The sequence below is a fragment of the Lepidochelys kempii genome, chromosome 6 (genome assembly GCF_965140265.1).
Source record: "Lepidochelys kempii isolate rLepKem1 chromosome 6, rLepKem1.hap2, whole genome shotgun sequence".
NCBI lineage: Eukaryota > Metazoa > Chordata > Testudines > Cheloniidae > Lepidochelys > Lepidochelys kempii.
In genome coordinates, this window is record NC_133261.1 from 63,969,658 (window position 1) to 63,990,953 (window position 21,296).

The following is a 21,296-nucleotide window of genomic DNA, read 5'->3' on the forward strand; positions in this document are numbered from 1 at the left end:
AGTCCAGCACCACCCCCACCACAGCTCTAGCTGTAAGCCTGTACCACACAGAGCAGGAATGTACTCAGTCTTCAAACTCATGCATTCCAAACATAAGACATGCCATAAATAATGTTGCCTCTGTGCATGTATTGTACTGCTGTGTTAACCCCTCAGCAGAAGAATAATAAGAATGGCCTTGTCTATCACCAGGGATTTTAGAGTCCTATATAAAGCTGCTCAGTGGCCTATAGAAAATGGCTTTGCCATTTCAGTCAAGGTTACACTAGAATGTGATCCATAGCACTTCATCATCACCTCAGGAGAGACAAAGGGTCCAGTGGACATGGAGACAGCACTGGAAGTGGGCCCCTCTGGTTCAAGATTAAGGTACAGTGGCTACAAAGCAAGGGAAAAGCTTGCACTGTTACTGAGCCTGCTATGCCACAGTTTCCAGGGTCATGAAAGTAGCAACTTTGTCTCCTACTTAGCAAAACCTTAGGGTGGACACCAGACAGTAACATTTAAAATAATTTTACTAGACACATGAATTTTCTCCTACAGTTACACAAAATGGAAGATGTCTTCCAGCAACAAGGTTAGTCTGAACAATCTAGCTTTTCTATCATTAATACTTTGCAAGTTAATTGTAGCACCTACTTTCACCTGTTAACATGCACATAGGGTTTTTTTCCCTCCCTTAGTGGAAAACACTCCTTATGTTTTAAAGGTAGGAAGGAGAGAAAGGAGGGTATGATTGCTATAAATATATCCTTAATCAACAGCAGTCAAGATTCAGTAGCCATTAAGAAGCAAAACAGGTGGTGGTAGATTGGCAGTAGCAAGAACCTCTCCCTTACACTAGAGACCAGACTCCTGCTAGTCTCTTTTTTCTGCTTCTATACCCCCACCAAAAAAAGCTCCCAGAGTTCTCATCTTGGGAAAAACCACAATCAATGGAGCTCACAGGCTAATACACCAAATGAAGAACCACATAAATATCCAGAAAGCATGTCCAGAATTACATCAGTTAACACGCTGCTGTCTAGGTCTCCCCATCCAACAGAGCTACTCAAAGAGGAGGTCTTCATCCTTCTCTTCTGCTAGGAGATTGGCAGGTTCATGTTCCCCCCCAGCAGCTTTCCGTAACGCCCGCTCTCTCTCATTCTTCTCTTTCAATATTTTTTTCTTCTCCTGAATCTTCTTTAACCTGTAGTGAGAATTGGGGTGTAATTAATGCCTGCATTGATGGTTCCTCTTCCTAAGAAATTAAGATGTGCTCCAACAGTTCGGCTTTTCCATCAGTCCTCTGGGGAGCCCCGGGAAAGACCGCTGATGCAATACATTTGACATGATAGCTTACATGTAGGTACAGCAAGATGCTCTCTGGGCCCCAATATGCTGACCTGTAAAACATACTAAATCTATCTTGTCTGATGATCCCTCAATTCCTACTCCAGCAAGAGAGGCACCTAACCTGTATACACTAGGCATTTTATAGGCATGTTACTCTGGAGTGAACTAGTTTGACCTGCATGCAGTTTACTCCTCGCTTTCCTATTCTTAGCTTGAACCTGAGATCTGAACTGAGCAACTGGCTTCAGCTATCCTCCAATTTTTTTAGCCACAATTACAACCTTAAAACCTCTTAATGGTTCCCCCCCCAGCAAGAAAAAGGCCAGTTTCTTCTAACCTTTCCTCAAACTTCAGCTTCTTGGCACCAGGTTGCCTGCCTCTAATGGGCAATAATTTCCTTCCAGTGGCACAAAGCCCAGGACTACACCCACAAAAAGAGTAGGCCATCCCTCTGCCACCAAAAGGGTAGGCTGAGTGGCTGATTAGTGTTTAACTCCCTCTGCTTGATTTGAAACTAGATTAAGACTGAGTGGCCCTCTCTGTGCAATGAGCTGTTCACCCTGGTGGGCTGGCCAATCAATGCCACACCCTGCCTCCTAACTTAATCCTCTCCAGCCTGTAGGGATGGTAGGAGAACCTCTGAGGCCTCCCACAGTGACTGAAGAAAATCTATCCAAGACACCTGGTAGGATTCATGGGAAAATGAATCAGCACAAGGAAAGAATAAAGGTGCAAAGGAACAAAGACAGGTAGAGAGCCTTTTTAGAAGTTCATTAATTGAGAAAGCTTAATGCTAAACAATGTAAGTAAATAGAAAGGGGTACAACAGATGAACGAGCCAGCTTCCTTCAATCTGAATTTCACATAGGACAGAAAGATGTGAATGTTTAGCCCTGCCTCCTTTAACCTAGTACTAACGTCTTTCCCCCCATCACATTAAGCTTGACCTTCCCAAGATTCTCTCACCACAGCCCTTGAAAGTTTGCAGATTTATCCATCAAAAACACTCTGGACCGGTATTTTTCTAGTTTGCCTCTTGATCCCTTAAACGAGAGGGTTTTCAAACTTTTGGGTGGTGAATACATCGTAATAGCATGAGAGCGGAGTGCGGATCAACCTCCACCTCCCCATTCACAATTGCACAGACCATTTCTCCCCCCTATCCCCCATTGTGATCACATCACATCCTTGTGGCACCTACAGCAATTACTCTCAAGGGCAAATGTTAGGAAGTGTTTTCTGAAGTCTTCACTAGACTGTTTTTTTGAAAGAATCACACCCCCACCTGCTCTGTTTGTCAGCTAGAAGCAAGGAAAGCCCCATTTTGCTTAAGGTTTAGTTTTAGTGGCTCCATCACTTCTCTTCTCAAGGCTCTGGAAACAGCATACACAGGAGTAGCCACACCAGCTAGGGAAGGTGGCCCAGAGCAAACTCCCATGGAATCTGAGAGGAGAGGGCAACTAGATCTACAGAATAGGCCCTTACAGCAGGACATTCAGTATGCACTGCAGTGCTCCACCATTCCCTCCCAAGGCCTCGGCACAGGGTGTCAAGGACCACACAGCATAACAGCAGAGGTTTACTCCCATCTAGGAGGGAAGTGGCTGTGAACCGGTGCTTAGGCAGCACTGGTGACCTGCACGTGCAATAAGCACTGGGTAGTTTCTAAAAGCAGGATGTCAATAGTCCAGCCTACTGCACAGTTCTCCTTCTCTACCCCATCACTACCATTTCTTTCTCTCTCTCAAAAGAGAATTTGTGAGAAGAAAGAGAGGGGCCAGCACGACCCCCTCCATTCACATCACTTACCTGTAGAACTCCTCTCGCTCTCTCTCATCCAGCTCCGTGATGATATAGGACAGTGTGCGCTCAATCCTGGGAATAATCACTAAGACATAGGAAGAATCACTACCATATTATTCATGCAAACACAGAATGTACAGTGAGGAGAGATCTCATACATTCAAAGTCAGCCCAGTGATCTGCTTGTCTGAGGGAGCGTAAATGCCTCCCTTATTCTGACAGAAAGAACTGCAGTGTTTCATTAAGAGCAAGTAACCAACACCAAACTTTTCTTTAACAGGGCTCAGCATTTCATAACCTGCGCCAATAATTCAATGGAGCCAGCTTGCACTGGCTTCCAATGGAGGTTGAATGGGGAGAACTAAGTAGTGAAATCAGTAAGTTTATTTTTCTGTAGACAATCTTTTTTTTCCCCCCATGTCCAACTTAAAACTTTTCATTCCACAGCTTCAGGTCCTTGTCCTACAATAATGAGACTGAATGATTTGCTTTCTTTCTGCATCCATATAATCTTATACGGTGATCTCCTCAGATGAGGCTGAAAAGGGCGAGGCCTGACATGGGAGGCCTGCAAGGCAAACCTGATTCTGTAGGTACGGAACCAATATCCCAGGGAGTGCAGTACTGTGCTGAAATAGGTGCTCTCTCTTGGATAAGGTGTAACAAGATCTTTGACCACTAACATCCTGAACTCTTGAAGGTCAAGGTCCCAGGCCATTTCCATAACAATGAAGGTCTTAACCACAGTGTATTGGCCAAATTTCTATTTCAGAAACTGCATTCTTCTGCCTCTGTTCTTCTACCACTGGTTCTTTCAGCAGTTTGTTGGGTGTGACTTTTTTACCCACAACTTCCTATCTTGAATGGTTGCACAGCACTGCTGTGCAAAGTTAAACTTTGCAGTGCCATGTTTAAGTTGTGCATGATAAGATCCCTAATTTATAAAATGCTTTGGGCTCCTTTCTGGATAAAGGGTGCTATAAATTTAAGTGTTGTGCAATATCTGTCATTCAAATTGTATGCCAACGGAGACCATGATGTCAGACAGCATGTGATGCAGCAGCATGGTATGTATGGCATGTCAGTATGGCAAATTAAATTCAGTCATAAGGACAAGAGCAGGAGATGACATTTTCAGCACAGCTTTGATATGAGAGCTAGTCAATTCTGAAAGACTACTGCCAACAATAGGATCTGCAAAGGAGAAGGCTCTCTCACAAACAGTGTCAAGCTTGTTTGGAAGACCAGGGTGGAGGTCACTGCTAAATGAGTGAAGTGTGTGAGCAGTGAGGGGAAGACAAGAGAAGACCTGTAAGTTTGATGGAGCAAGTCCATGGAAAGCTGCATTGCTTAACAAGGGGGACAATTTAGACTTGAATCCTGAAGTAAGCAGTGCAAAGGAGTTGAAGATGGAGTTCAATGTCATGCTTCTTTGTATATATGAAAAGGCAAAAGAAGTCCGGAGAGCTGGGTCTTGAGGAGGCCCTTGAAATAATCTAAGTGGCAGGAGGTTAAAACTGGATGGCTTAGTAGAGGGACCTGCAGCAGGGTTGTACACAAGCAACACAGCAGAGTGGCAAAAGACAGATTCCACCATCAGGAAAAGGAGGGACGAGGAGTTCAGGCCCAGAGATGACACCAAAGGCAAATGAGAGATAGGAGTTAAGCATTGGCATGGAGGATATGAAATTGTGTTTGAAGACATGCTTTCCTAGGAGAAGCACAATCTACCATAAGCGTTTCTAGAGCCCTCATTACCCTGTGTGATGTTGCACTCCATATAATTTTATGAAAATATGCTAATGTGTTGAATATAATATAAGTGGAATATGCTTCATCCAAAAGGTCTTTTGTAAGGTATCATTACAAATCTTATCTACTGAGTGTGGTCATCCTATTTGTATGAATGTATCATTCTTGTATCTGAAACTAGACGTATGAAATAGAACTCTGAGGTCCTACTGTAATTATGCAAAGTGTGGGCCATTAACGGTGGTTTGGAATCTTGATGGCTCCCACCAACTATGACAATGGCTCTGTTTACTCTTAAGCCTTCCTGTGAGTCAGGCCAGGAAGAATAAAGGCTTGGGATCTCACAGGACACGTGACCATGTCACCTGGTACTAGAATCCATCTTAAACCTGGTGCTTTTCCATGTAGAAGGAGGGGTGGGGACCCAGACAGACAAAAGATTCCTGCCTTGTGCCAAAGCTATAAAAGGGGGTGGAACAGAACAAACGGGGCTGCAGTCCTGAGAAATCTCCTAGCTACCACCTGAGCTGGAACAAGGACTGTACCGGGGAAAGGATTGGACCCAGACTAGAAAGGAGTCTAGTCCCTGAAAGAAGCGTATTGGAACATCTCTGAGGGTGAGATTTACCTGTACTTAGTTTCTTAAATGTATTAAGCTTAGACTTGTGTGTTTTGTTTTATTTTATTTGGTAACTTACTTTGTTCTGTCTGTTATTACTCTGAACCACTTAAATCCTTTTTATATTTAATAAAATCACTTTTGCTTATTAATTTACCCAAAGTAATTAATACCTGGGGGAGCAAACAACTGTGCATATCTCTTTATCAGTGTTATAGAGGGTGGACAATTTGAGTTTACTCTGTATAAGCTTTTTACAGAGTAAAATGGGGTTTGGATCCCATTGGGAGCTGGGCGCTAGAGACGAGCACTTCTTAAGCTGTTTTCAGTTAAGTCTGCAGCTAAGTCTGCAGCTTTGGGGCACATGGTTCAGACCCTGAGTCTGTGTTGGAGCAGACTAGCATGTCTGGCTCAACAAGGCAGGGTTCTGCAGCCCCAGTTAAGAAAGTAATTGGTAATGGGAGGGAAAACTTCCATGAGACAATTGTGCTGATTGTGACATATCTGGTGACAATGTGTGTGGGATCTATGACAGTGAGAGTTGCTATAAGTGCCACAACAGTAAAGGGAAAAGCCTCAGATTTTTCAGGAAAGGAATAGTGAAGAGAGACAGGGGAAATGAATTTTGAACAGCTGATGAAAAATTAACTACTTGAGCTATGCAGAGCACAGTATCTCAACAATGAGGACCAGGCAAGGACCCTTCTTGTTTGAAAAGAAGTTGGTAGTAATAGAAAATCACTAATAGGCAGAACAAAGGAAACAGGTGATCCCAGCAGGAGTCTGAATGATATATCAGAGGGGAATGGGGGAGAGAGCCATTTTGCACCAGAGTTACTTAAGGGGCTATAGGGGCACAGGGTAGGCAAGGGGGTGAAAGACCCTGCCTGCTGACAGATACAACACAGATAATCTCCCAAGGGAAGGGTGAGCAAATGAGGACATTAACTTTAAGGAGGTTTTATTGTTTTATGTAATCTGTACTCTCCTGTGCTTTACATGGATTAAATATAAAGAGCATAAAGTTGACAGACTGAACAAAGTGAGAGAGTGTTGACTGCTTCACAACTATGGTGTACCCTGGAGAGAGTTATATTGTAAACCAGAAGCTTTGCACCTGTTGAGTGGAGTTCTGGGTGGTGAGGGGGAGGGGGTTTGAGTACTGAGGAGTCTGAAGGGTCAGCGCTTTGCCCAGCAGGGCAAGGTGGCCAGAGAGCAGATTCCAACACTCAGAAGGGTGATGCTAAACAGAAGATTGCACCCAGGGACCCCAGGATCCATTCAGGGTCCAGATGCTTGGATTCCACCCACTGAAGTCTCAGTGGGGGCCACAAAAGGGATCTCACTAGGATCTACGACTGACCACCTCCCATCCCCACTCCATTCAAAATCTCTTAACATCCCTATGACAACAAAAGCAATCACTTACATGGGAAAATGACAAAGGTAATATTAGTAGATCTCAATGCAAGATAATGTCTGAAAACAAAGGGGAGAGTTGGCATCGTGGGGCTAGACAGGTATCCATAGAGCATCAGCAAATGCTCTATGGACCACAGTACAGCTCCCTTTCATCTAGTCCTTGCAAGACTTGCAACCTGTGTCTAATGCACATTGGCATTTTCATTTACAATATAGTTCCTGGTTTATTCTCCACCTACGTAATATTGTTATAGCAACTCCTGATCAGGACAGAAATCCCCTTAACAGCAAAGCAGACCAATGAAGAGTGACAGTTGCCAGGACTCTATGCTGCTCTTCATCTCCTAAGGAAGCTCAAAAATCAGTTAAGCGTCTTAAAGGGGGAAAGCTCCAACTCACTCACCATGTTCAATAGCATTCACACGCCGGTTTGTTATCTTAATGGCTTCATCCAGTGTAACAAACGAAGTCTATGACAGTGAGATTAAATAATACAAAACCAAATGAGACACAGTATTTTTACCATCCAACAAGCATAGATGGCTTCAGGGAGCCAAGCATGCTTGCTTTAAAGGCTAAATTCCGCCCTGCCCTTGTGCAAACAGGTATATTCTCATGGACATGTTTGTATGCTGTGACTAAATACTTACTGTAACTAACCTACTGTTACATATGCCAGTAACCCAAAGGGGGGCGTTTACAAGCCAGGCATCTTAAGAGTTCAAAATAACAGTAAGAAAACTGGCCACGAAAGGCCCTGCAGAGCTATACTTGTGAGTAGCTAAAGCAGCCATTCAGTCTCTTTCTCACACATTTTCAGGAGGAGAGGCTGCAGAGGACCAAGAGGATCCAGAGGAGCAATTAACATGCAGTGTCTATGCCTGCCAGCAACAGTTGTAGGTGTGGGAGAGGTAGGGTAGAAAAAAAGAGAGAAGCTCAAGACTCTGATGAGAGAAGACAAACTGAAAAAGAACTGCAGTATTGTGGGAACACTGCAGCCCTTCGATCTCCACACGCAATGCTCAGAGATCAAGGGGTTACTACATCCTTAGCCACCAAGATTGTCCATCGAACAACAGAGAAACCAGAACCCCTTTAGCTCGTCTTCTGCTCCCACCTACCTGGAGCGAGGCCAATTCTACAAGCAGCTCCACTGCTTTGGCATAGTTCCTCTTCAATTTTGCCAGCTGCTCTCCACCTCTAGCTAAGCCAGTCAACTCATAACCTGAAATAACCCATCAAACAGTAGAGCTATTAGCAAGAATGAAGCCTCTCAACAAAATTGCCAGAGCACAAGTACAGAGACGCTTATGGGACTGCTAATGGAATGCTGAATCCTTCACCTCTCAGTGAGCAGTTCTAATATTGAAAACAGTAGTAGTTACTGACCATCACTACTGTTGGATGATTGTTCAGTGGTCTATGAAGTCTGCACCTTGGGAGTGACCTCTTATTAGCAATTTCAGCATACAGACCAAAGCTACACTCCCCTCTGGCCCCAAAGGCAACCCCCTGCCAGTCAGCGTTGACAGAGCAACATGGAGAAAGCTTGCATTACCAGTTCCTGTGTTGTCAGGGTTTCAATGATAAAGGGTTTCCAGGACACCCAAGTATTTTTCGCAAGCACCTGAAGACATAAAACATCCATTTTGTACTTACTGTCCCCTCCTTCTTGGTAATGCTCAAACACCGGTAAAGTTACACCTGTTAAAGACACACAAGAGTGTGTGTAAGAATCACTGAATGTTTTATTTGGTACTCAGACTACAGTATTTTTTACAAAGGCAGAACATGCTGTAGCTAATGTTAGTTCAACTTCAATTCTAGTCTCTTCCTTCTCCCATAATTGCTCCTAACATTAAATTCTTTGGGAGCTGAAGGTCTCCATGCTCCCTCAGCTAGAAGTCAATTTTTTTTTTTAAGTTTGAACCAACTTGGCTTAGACACTTGCATATTCAAAACCATGATTTTCTTCTTTATCTTCCAGTCAGAAATTGTAAGCAAAGAGAACGCAAATAACCAAAAATAGAAATTGCAAACTTGTTTTTTAGATCTCATTGAGACCCAAACATATAGCTATGTTTAAAGAAAATCAGTCTAGTAGTTCTAAAGACAAGCATTTAAATTTAAGAATTTGGGGTTGTAATATGCTTTATTTGTCTCACAGTAGCCTCCAGAGGTCCCAGACAATCCATTGTGCTAGGCACCACACAAACATAAAATGATTTCTGACCTAAAGAGCTGACAAGAAGTACAAATTAAACAATGGGTGAACACAACACTGAGATTATGATAAGCAGTGTCCATAGCACATCACTGTAGAATGTGTCTTAAAAAACACAAGTCCCAGAAATTGCATTAGAAATTCAGGTATGTAGACTCAGTTTGATAGTATTTGGTTATTTTGTTGATAACAAGTGAGCCATGTTTTAAGGTATGCGCTGAGCATTCAACTTTATAATGTTTCCTGACTCTGAGTGGCAATTTTTCAGTTAAATAATGTATTGTGTTAGCACTTTGCATGGAATTTTCTGGCATAACCAGGTATCTTTAGAGTCCAGGACATACACACACCCCACCCCAATAGTTATGCATTGTCTGATTGTCAAAAGTTGACCAGACAGCAATTTATGTACTCTCACTTCATTTAGGCAAGATGAGGGACTGGATTTATAGATCCTTCTTCCCTTTCTGAAGGCAGAATCCTGCAGTTGGGGTGCAGCTGGTTGCTGTGAAGTGGTGCACATGCACACACAGCATAACTGAAGATGTTCCGAGACATATGGAAGCAATGATGCTTAAAGAGATTTAGGAGGGATAAAATACAAGTTTGTGAATAGGAAAGTGTTGTTTACTCCTTCGCCTAACACAAGAACCGGGGTCCCCCAATGAAATTAATAGGGAGCAGGTTTAAATAACAAAGTATTTCTTCACATAGTAAACAGTTAACCCATGGAACTCATTGCATGGGATGTTGTGAAGGCCAAAACTAATATTCTGGTTCAAAAAGAATTAGATAAGTTCATGGAAGATGGCTAATAGGTCTACCAATGGTTAAGATAGTAAGGGACATAACCCCATCCTCTGGGCGTCCCTCAACCTCCAAATGCCAGAAGTTGGGATTGGATGACAGGGAACGGATCACTTGAAATTACCCTGTTTTGTTCATTCCCCATCTGTACTGGCCCCTGTCAAAACCCAGGATATTGGGCGACATCTGACCCAGTATGGCCATTCTTATGTTCGTAATGGAATACAGCAGCAAAAACAGCCAATGACATTTTAAGGGTTGTGTACAGAAGCATGTTACAAAACAAGCTGGTGATAAGTCCTTCATACAGCTGATGAGATACTAAAAATATGTTCATAAGTTAAAGGAAGCATAGAGAAGAGGAACAAAAATTAAGTGGTTTGAGAAAATGATCTGAGGAAACATCAAAAGATCCTACGTAATATGTGTAGCTGGGTTAAGTGATGTCTGAGGGGAATATATTTGCACAAGTATTTGAAAGGAACTGTTCAGTGTGATCTAGGTTGTATTACTAGGAATAACGGGATGAAATCAAACAAAAGTTAGAGCTGCATATACTAAAAAACTTCCACACAGGAGATATCTACTAGAACATGGTGTAGCTGGCCTGAGGGAAGCAGTGGAAGCCCCACTGCTCGGGACATTAAAACTGGACTCGACAAAGCTCTGAAGAATAGGCTGCAGTGGAAAACCATACCTGGCACCTGCAAAAGTGGACTAAATGACTTAATCCGAGGCCATCCTCCCGTTTCCCTGACTGCAAAATTTCTTATTGTAACAATTATGGAGACCAAATGAATCTGTAGTCCACAAAGTTCTTATTTTCATATGCAAGTGTCCCTAGTAATAAAAGGAGGAGGGGAGAAGAGAAATGCAGAAGAGGAGACATACATTCTGTTTACAAACCATCTGTATTTTCCAGGAAACATAAATGGGCCTGTGACATACTTGTACTTCGCAAAGGTGGGGAGATAGTCACCTGCTACGTTGTCTTTCTTAGCTCTGATCTTGACTTGAGCTTTGTTCACATTCTGGATCACAGTGGTACTGAAGAGAAGAAAATGCACCTTAAATGGGTAAAATCAAGTCATGAATTCATCAGTTGTGTGCAATGGTTAACCAGCAGTCAAACTGCTTCGAGGATTCATGGAACAAGTCTCCAGCTCTGGCACTGAGTTTTCTGGAGATTAGCTCACCCACACTAGCAGTTCAATGAAGAAACCTTTTACATAGAAATCAAAAGCTAACACAAAAGAGCTATGAAACTAAGTGAGGAGACTGCATCTGTTAGTAAATCTAAAGAGACCGAGTATCTACAACGCACATTGCACACCTGGCTCATCAAGGCTCTTTCCAACCTCAAATCTATGCCTGAAAAGGAGTTATTTATCTGGCAGAAAACCACACAAAAATATTCTAGTAATATTATGGCTCTAATTTACACAAGAACCCAAAAAACCTGAAATCTGGGCCAAGGTTCCAGCATTAAGTTGGATTTTGTGTGACTGTGCATAGAATCATAGGACTGGACGGGACTTTGAGAGGTCATGTAGTCCAGTCCTCTGCACTCATGGCAGGATAAGTATTATCTAGACCATTCCTGAGAGGCGTTTGTCTAACCTGATCTTAAAAATCTCCAATGATAGATTCCACAACCTCCCTAGACAATTAATTCCAGTGCTTAACCACCCTGACAGTTGGGGGGTGAGGGGATGGAGTGAATGGGACAGATCCTGGATTGCTCTTAAATTCAAAAAGTGATTTTGGGCATAAAAAGGTTGGAGACCACTGCCCTAGACAGTCATCAGCATAGTAGTTCTCCCTGGGAGTTACTGAGAAAAGATGATGAAATCATGGAAGAGGAGAATCTGCCTCTACCACTCAGCAATACAGAGTAAAAGGGAAAACTAGACCAGCTTTCTGTTACACTTTCCCATTTCCCTACACTTTAAAGTCCAAGCTGCAGAAGCAACCACTGACTCACCTGAGGGGTTTACATTTACACTTAGTTGAAAGCTGCTTCTACCAGCTGATGTGCTTGTTTGACTTCCAAAGTGATGAATATTTCCTCAATTTATCATGAGGCTGCCTTTCCCTTTCCCAGCATCTACTACAGAACTTTCCTTTCTTCCATTTTTCTCCTAAGAGTGGAACCAACAGCCTGCTGGTTGTCCTCTCTTCCTGGGAAAGGAAAGCTGGGGATTCTCCAGACAGCAGTACAGTACAAATCAGTGATACTCACCTGAAGTCTCCAGCCGTGAATTTTGCCTCAGCAAGTGAGAATGCAGCTTCTCTCATCACCTCACCCATTAACATCTTAGTCTATAAAGAGACCAGAGATGCAATTTTAAAACTTAACAAAAATAACTCAACCTAGAGCTGAAAAGCAGTCACCTCAGGATGTCACATTAATCGTTGACAGCTGTTTGCTGTACCTAGTCAAAGACCAAAGAATCCTGTGTCCTGAGGTTTCCCAACAGTGGGTCACACCCACCAAGGAGGCAGCACAAAAAACTAAAATGTAAAGGTGACTTTTTATATCTTTAGGATGGATACACAATGTAAGATTGCTTATGGCATGCCCCTGATAGGCCACCATATTATTGTGAACTGAGAATCCCAGGATTTAACATGGTAGTAAAAACGGGAACAGCACAAGAGGGCTCCAACAGCTTCTTACAGTGATTCAGCTGAACTACTGGGAAATCTGTTTTTTCCAAGTCTTCTCAGCACAGATAAGATTTAAGCATTTCTAGCCCATACAGTTAAAAAAAAAATATTGAAGCCAAAAATTTGAGTATAAGCCAGTGCACTGCTGCCTTACTGAGTCTGCAGGAAAACAGACAACACTTCTGAGGCCTTATCTACACCATGAAATGGAAACATTGCTAACCATGGCTGTCAGCAGCAACTGTAACTAATGCAATGCTAAACACAGTTCAGTTACAAGAGTAGACAAACCGAATTCATGTTCAGCATCATTTCACCTGACCATGGTTAAATCTTGGGTTTGCTGCTACTGCCGCAGAGTGCACCAACACCCATATTAACACTGTATCTTTACAGAAAAAGGGATAAGATCAAGCTGGACAGAGTTTGCTGCTTCTAATCATGCAGCTGACACTGATGGTCCACAGCATCCTCCCCAAGCCAGAGAGTGAAGGAAGCAGGTTAAACACCACCAGGACTGGCCAGTTTTCTAAAATTCAGGAAAGCCTGTAGGCAGCTCTGGGTACAGAAGGAAGCAGGATTTATGGCTGATTGGAGAAGGAAGAAGAGGGGGTTTAAATTCCTAAACAGAGTCTTAGGCCTCTTGCGCAGCTTCTTCAGATAGAAAAACTAAAATCACTTCAGTGTTATTTACCAGAACTGCAGCTTACCTGCAAAATTCCACCAAATTCTAACCTATGTGAAAGTGATATCAATGGAAGCACTATGGAAATGCATGGTTTACAGAACACAGATAATTTCCTAACAGAGCAAGGCAGACATGGTAGAAACTGAATTCACCTACCTCAATGATTTTCTTTAGTATCTGTCGGAATCGAAGAGTCAGAGCATCAGATTTCTTCTTTAAGAGGTTGCGACCTGTCTGGGCCCCTTTCAAACGAGCCTTCATGATGGTCTGAGCCCTATTAAGCAGGGAAAGAGATATAGATTTTTTTTCTATCACTCAGAAGGATAAGGAGAAAGCAAAATAATTTCTGACATGGAAAATGACAGACATTAGGAAGCATCTGAAGACATGTTAGTCGTCTTGGTCTCCTTGACCACGAGCAACCACTTGATGTGGCTCATTTTCTCATTTGTAAAAATGGGAATTCTACTTACCCATCTCAAAAGGTGGGTTAGTGTTTGTAAAGCTGAAGATCTCAACAGGCTGACAAGTGCTACATACGGGCACTGTATTTCAAATCATTGCTCAGCCATTCCATTATAGAAAGCCACACAATACACAATCAAAATTCTTTGGAATGCAACTTCTCTAGAGCCATTCAATAGGAACCAAAACTAGCCCATTGTCATCCTGAGGACATTTGTTCTACTTTCTAATATTCTTATTTTTGACACTTCTCAAATACCATAAAGGCAACCAATTCTTCATGAGACTTTAGTCTGTCTATTGAAACCAACAAGAGTTGGCTTTTCTAAAGAGTCAAGTCTTTTTTTTTTTTTTTTTTTTTTTTTAAAAGACCGCAACAGGCAAGACAAAACAGCAGCCAGACTTTCAGCAGCAGCTCACACTCTCCTTTGGAAAAGAGCAAACACTGTCCAGAAAGTGGAGTTATTCCCTACCCTCAGAAATCCTGTGAGAGATTTCCAAGTCAGTGGAGACAGGTGGAAGTGATCCTAATTTGCAAGTACTACCCTCTGAATGGTCTGGACTGAGTATTAAACTCAGTCCTGAGGAAGATTTGAGAACTGAAACCAAGGTCACAGGTTCCATTTCCATCACTGCCATAAGCTGTGTCTTCACTGGAGAGTTTGCACCTCTTGAGTTAGCCTTGCTGAAGCAAGAGGGGCCACACTGTGAAAAGCTTGAGTTACTCAGAACGGTTGCGTTAGCAGCTAATGAGTTCTGCTAACTTGGCTATTGTGTAGCCCAGCATTTCTCAAATGCGGCCACCAGGGGCTTTTGCGGGAGGGAGGAAACAAAGCAGCAGCCGCTCCCCTTCCCCATTGTTCCTGGATGCACCACCTTGATGTTGGCTGTTGGGGCTGCAAGCAGGGGCTGGGGACAGCTGGACACAACACTGGAGGAGCAAGCAAATGGTGAGTTCCCCACCTTCCCAGAGGTGGTGGGGCTCAGGATTTGGTCTTAAACCCTGGGGTGATATGGCTTCAGGCTCCGGCTGCAGGGCTTCAGGCTCCGGCTGCAGGGCTTCAGGCTTCTGTCCCCAGCTACAGAGCTTCTCCCCCTGCCCCAATTCCATCACCCCTGGCCCCTGCTGCCTACCCCGACCCCCCATCCAGGGTTTAATTTGTCCCCAGGCTTGCTGGGGCTGGGTAAGTCTGCTGTGAACAGTGATACCTGCAGGTTTGTTTACTGCTAACTAGTAAGTTTGCTGTGAACAGAGATATTAACAACCCTGCAAGTATCACTGTTCACAGCAGACTTACTAGCTAGCAATAAATAAATTACAATGATTCGGACCTGTATATGTGCATATTTATTTGTTTTTCCTAAAGCCAATTAAGCATTTTAGAAAAAAGCATGAGTGGCCACCAGCAAGAGTTGGTGGCCACACTCTGAGGCCACCAAAAATTTGTCCTGAGAACCTCTGATCTAGTCTAGATACAGAGAGAGAGTGCATAGCATACATGCTAGAGTTAACACTTGAGTTACAACTTGAGTTAAGTTTGCAGTGAAGGCAAGCCCAGAGACTTCCTGTGTGACCTTGGAAAAACACTTAGGCCATGTCTACACTAGAGACCTTACAGTTGCACTGCTGTAAGATCGCTTGTGTAGCGGCTCTGTGCTGACGGGAGAGAACTCACCCGTCGACATAATTAAACCAACCCCAACAAGCGGCAGTAGCTATGTTGGTGGGAGTAGTTCTCCCGCCAACATAGTGCTGTGTCCACTACCCCTTATGCCAGCAAAACTTATGTTGCTCAGAGGGTGTTTTTTCACACCCCCAAGCGACACAAGTTTTGCCGACCATAGTGGTAGTGTGGACATGGCCTTAATTTCCATTTACCTCAGTTCTACATCTATAAAATAACAAACAACACTTTTCTACCTCACAGGCATGTTGAGGCAATACATTCTTTCATGTGTCTGAAACACTGAGATACCACAGCAACACAGGCCATATAAATTCCTAAACAGCCAAGAACTCAATTCGCACTGAAACTTCTGAATGTTCACAGTAGATTGTCTTTCAGGGAATAAAAATGAAGCCTCCTTTTTAGAAGAAATCAATGCCTGGAATTTCAAACAGGTTCAGCGATTTCACAGCCATGTACCAGCTGGCTTTTTCCAAGATCTAACTATCAAAGGCTGGCTCATTTTCTAGTCCAAGCAAGATTTAACAGACTCCATGTGTGCATTAAACACAGTCCTATTTACCATCAAGCCAGAACAGCTAGAACAAAAAGACTTCACCAAGCAGCTTTGAAGTAGAAAAGATTTATGCCAATAAGAAACTTTACTAACAACAAGATGGAGTAAGAAATTCTGTTCAATTGAGGAGAAGACAGACAGATTATTAACAGAACTTGCTATGAGTTTACTTCTCTGCTGAGACCCTAAATCAAGTCACCTCTCATCATTTTTAGAGAAAGAGTGCTCTCAAACTTAGGCATAATTCTCTGGATGAAATATTCTAGACAACTGTGAAGACTACAAAAATGAACAGTGGAAAAAAAAAATACACCTCCATAATAGGCTCCCTGCAAAAGTCATGGAAGATCCATCACTTGGAACATTTAAAATTTAACTGAACAAGAGCAGTAGTGAACAAAGTGAAGAGGACAATTCAGTAGCAGTAACCAGACAAGGCAGATAAAGATAATCTATTAGGTTGTGTCCAGCATCTATGATTCTGCATTTCTATGAATGAAGCTTGAACGAATGAAGCTATGAATTCAAGCTCTACTTTGTAAGTGTAATAATCTTTCTACATGGGATGCATTTTTTAATCTTAAGAAGAGAAGAAGATCTGGAATACAACAGCTATTATTCAAAATTTTAATAAGTCAGTTATGCCTCGGTTGCTGTACATTAACATTGCACACTAATTTGATTAAGGATCTCAAAAGTGCTTTTTAAAAGACAATTCTACTGTGAGGAAGATAAATGTTATCCCTGTTTTACATAAGGGTAAACTGAATCAGAGGAGTTAAGTTCACGCAGCAGAGTCAAGAACGGAATCCAGAACTCTAGACTCTCAAATGCCTTCCCATAGCATTAACCCTTCTTCCCAAAGCGATTTGTACTCAGAACACTACATGGAAAGATCTTGCGTTCTGCTCTCTGGCCCCTAGGGATTAGTCATGTTTTACTATGACTAATGGAATTTCAAAAGAAAAAACAAATTTTATCAAAATATCCCTCGTTCAGAATTGGTCGTATTCTTCTGGAAATATGTTGAGGATACACACCAATTCTAAACTTGGGCAGTCCCTGAATCCACATTTGCAGAATGTTTAGTGATCTGTGCTTCAGGAGTGACAAGCGATCGAAAATGGAGTTATCTAGTCAAACAGTCAATGAACCTTTCAGGACCACATATACCACACAGCTATTCTCAACAAGGAGCTGTAGGCAGAGACTGCAAACTGACCACTTAGATCAAGTGGAGGTATAATGTGCCGGGACCCACCTACGTATTAAAGCTGACAGCAGCAGCTGTCAGCACAATTTTATACAAGACTAAGAATGACCCTCTCCTGCTCATGGTGAAGTTTGGTTGCTCCGACCCTGGAAATCTGAACAGTTTTTGAGTAGAAACATTACAAGACTGCAGTTTCATAACTCAAACTTTCAAGTGTCTTGTGTTCTGCTGTAATGATGGCCATATTCCATGCTTTGTCAAAGACATCTGACTACATGACAAATCAGCACCTGGAAAATTACCGAGAATCGGGATTATACTCCATTTAGTTGACTTCCTTTGTCAACACAATTAGCTGTGAACCCTACATATTCCACTTGAAGTACTTACAATATCTGGGAAGTTAATAATTTCTATCTGAAATTAAAGGAAAAGTGCATTTCAGTGAATGTCCCCATTCTCAGCTATATATCAAAGACTGTAAATGTCAAGTTCTGCCTTCATACATGGTTTTCCTTGACACCAAGCATAGAGTTTGCCTCCCAACACAGGTCTCATGTTCCAGCTTCCATACAGCTATTCTCTTTCAAGTAAAAGCAAAAACCAATACATTCTTCTCCTGTCCCACGTCCCATTCTTTATCAGTTTTATGTATAAAAGCTTAAGCCGGCTCTACACTAGTCTCTGATAAGCTGTGATTTGTGACACACAGCTGTGCAGGCAAGAGTCCTTAGTGTAAATACAGTTATACTGGAAAAACTATACTTTTGTCCGGAATAGCTTATTTTGCCTATGCCAGGCAAAGCACTCCTAGCATAGACCTGGCCTCAATCTCCAGTTGTATGGTCACTGAATTTCTGAGGTGTCTTGATTGCCTCATTACCAGTCTCAATCCTGAGATGGTTTCTCCAGGAAGAACTGATCTAGTTTCACAGCTCAGTCTTCATGCTCATTCTCCCCCAAGGCCACAAATACAAATAGAGCATGGGCAAAATCAGGAAGCTTAAAATGTGACCTCTGTTTATGAAGTCTGTATTTTTTGTTGTGTGTTTAACAGAAAAATGTGTGCAGAGCAACCCAGTATATTATGACAGGTTTCAGAGTAACAGCCGTGTTAGTCTGTATTCGCAAAAAGAAAAGGAGTACTTGTGGCACCTTAGAGGCTAACCAATTTATTAGAGCATAAGCTTTCGTGAGCTACAGCTCAGCATCTGATGAAGTGAGCTGTAGCTCACGAAAGCTTATGCTCTAATAAATTGGTTAGTCTCTAAGGTGCCACAAGTACTCCTTTTCTTTTTCCAGTATATTATGTTTTTCTTTAAATTTAAAGATTTTTTTGATATTTTAAAAGGGATTGCCATAAAAAAAAGGAATACAATGGAAAATATCTTAATGTGGCCCAAGCTTTACACACCCAGAAAACTGCTGGTTCTGAGGATCCCCTTTATTTATGTTTGTTGCATTCAGTGGAATTTGTACTGCTCAATAAAAACACTACAAAAAAGTAAGCTACTTGGATCTCTGGTTATAAGGCGACAAAGGGAAGTTAAGTGAATTATGACATTGCAAACTGCCCCTGCAAGAGCAAGGGAACTACAGTCATCTGCACTGGCCATATGATCATCTCCTGAAACAGTTTTCATAAAGAGAATATAAGATTCTCCATCACTGGCAATTTTTAAATCATAAGAATCACCATACTGGGTCAGACCCATGGTCCATCTAGTCCAGTATCCTGGATGCTGATAGTGACTAGCGCCAGATGCTTCAGAAAGAATGAACAGAACTGGGCAATCATCAAGTGATCCATCCTGCATCCAGTCCTAGCTTCTGGCACCCAGAGGCTCAAGGACAACCCATGCATTGGGGTTGCACCCTGGACCATTTTTAACCCAGTTATAATATTGGCCTTAATGACGGAGTTTTGTAGGAGACTAATGTAGCAGTACAAGACAGAGTCCAATTCGCTTGTAAGTTCCTCAGAGATACTCAGTTGAATGGATTCATTAAAAACATTGCAAATGCATTGAAGATATCTGGAGGGAGTGCTTCTGACATGGAGCAGACTTAATAGAAATTTATGTTGATAGAACTGCTAAGAATGAGAGGTTTCAGTATTGGACTGAGAACTACAGGAACGTGTTAGATGCTTGGAGGTTCTGGCACAAATTAGCTGAATTTGACATCCACAGGAGTAGGCAGGATCTCAGTTAAAAACCCTTAGCATGGGTATTTGTGAGTTGCAATGTCTGCAGGAAATCAATCCCTTACAGTTGTTCAGACATACCTCAGCAAGGCTGAGGTTTTACTCAATGTGGGGTAAGTGGCTCACCAACCAAGTCAAATGTTACAAGATGTCATGGTTGTCAAACCCCTTCCTCGCTATACACTTTTCCTAATATATACAGTGACCCCAGCTTCCAGCTGCCCTGTATGACCCAAGTCAGATGTAATCAAGACTAGACGTTTTTCTAAAAGACAAAAAGAAAAGGAGTACTTGTGGCACCTTAGAGACTAACCAATTTATTTGAGCATGAGCTTTCATGAGCTACAGCTCACTTCATCGGATGCATACTGTGGAAACTGCAGAAGACATTATATACAGAGAGACCATGAAACAATACCTCCTCCCACCCCACTCTCCTGCTGGTAATAGCTTATCTAAAGTGATCATCAAGTTGAGCCATTTCCAGCACAAAACCAGGTTCTCTCACCCCCCCCCCAACTCACTCTCCTGCTGGTAATAGCCCATCCAAAGTGACTACTCTTTGGATGGGCTATTACCAGCAGGAGAGTGAGTTTGGGGGGGGGGGGTGAGAGAACCTGGATTTGTGCTGGAAATGGCTCAACTTGATGATCACTTTAGATAAGCTATTACCATCAGGAGAGTGGGGTGGGAGGAGGTATTGTTTCATGGTCTCTGCGTATATAATGTCTTCTGCAGTTTTCACAGTATGCATCCGATGAAGTGAGCTGTAGCTCATGAAAGCTCATGCTCAAATAAATTGGTTAGTCTCTAAGGTGCCACACATACTCCTTTTCTTTTTGCGAATACAGACTAACACGGCTGTTATTCTAAAAGACAGGCTCTAGTTCAACAGGAATTGACACAGGGAAGTCCTGGGCCCGGGTTACACAGAAGGTCAGGGCAGATGATCACAACGGTCTCTTCCGCCCTTGGAACAGGACAGTGACAAAGCTGGGACGAGTCACACGCAGCGCGTTGCAGCCCCTGCACCTAAACAGCAAAACCCGAAATTTGTAGAATCCCCAACCCTGGTTTCAGAGCCTGGGCCGTTCCCCGGGGGAGCGTGATGGGCGGGCTGGGGTAGGGGTCCGGGAACAGCGACTCGCCGGGGCCGACGTGGCTCCCACACCCCGGCATCCCATCGGCAAAGCAGCGACGGGCAGGGCCACTGGGCGAAGCGGGCGGGCTCCCGCCGGCTCCCGTCTGCTGCGCGGCTCCGAGCAGGGAGGTCCTGCTGCTCCCTGACTGGCCCCTAGATACCACCGTGACGCCGCCCGCCCGCTCCCCGGTCACTGCGCTAGTCCCGGAGCCGCCTCTGCCCGGGCCGCCGCGCCAGAGCCCCGGGGCCCAGGAGGGGAGCCCGGCTCCGGCCAGGGAGGGGCCCCGGCAGATGCCGCCGCCCGGGCGAGTCACTCACATCCGCGAGGGGAAAATCTCGATCCGGTCCTTGCCGGACATCCTGACCGCGGCGAAGGGCGCTCGCGACCCGCTGCTGCCTCCACGGCCACCCGGCTCAGTCACGTGTGACAGCACGACCGGTAATCAAGGGAGGACCGACTCCGCTTCCTTCCCCTTCCGCTTCCCGCCGCTGGCTCCACCCCCAGCGCAGAGACGCCGGGCGCAAAGAACATGGCGGAACTAAGACCCGGATGTTGGGCCTTTCCGTCTCCGTTGCATATGTCGCGCATTGACACAGTACGGGCAAAACAACGCGCGGCTGCCGGGCAGTGGTAGTCACGTGACCATCACTCGCTGCAGCGCCACCGTGTGACAGAAAGGAAAATGCATGACTTGTTCCTAGGCCGG

The 21,296-nt window shown here is 43.6% G+C and overlaps 1 protein-coding gene across 1 annotated transcript; it reads right to left on the minus strand.

The window, feature by feature from the left end:
* Nucleotides 1-497: 497 nt before the first annotated feature.
* Nucleotides 498-21,094, minus strand: ATP6V1D (ATPase H+ transporting V1 subunit D). The gene is made up of 9 exons (XM_073348388.1): nucleotides 20,908-21,094; nucleotides 13,477-13,594; nucleotides 12,205-12,284; nucleotides 10,942-11,009; nucleotides 8,591-8,635; nucleotides 8,053-8,156; nucleotides 7,335-7,401; nucleotides 3,145-3,223; nucleotides 498-1,189 (listed from the first exon to the last, which is right to left on the minus strand). The coding sequence occupies exons 1-9, from the start codon at nucleotides 20,946-20,948 to the stop codon at nucleotides 1,048-1,050; spliced, it is 744 nt and encodes a 247-aa protein (XP_073204489.1). The 5' UTR covers nucleotides 20,949-21,094; the 3' UTR covers nucleotides 498-1,047.
* Between the last annotated feature and the right edge of the window lie 202 nt (nucleotides 21,095-21,296).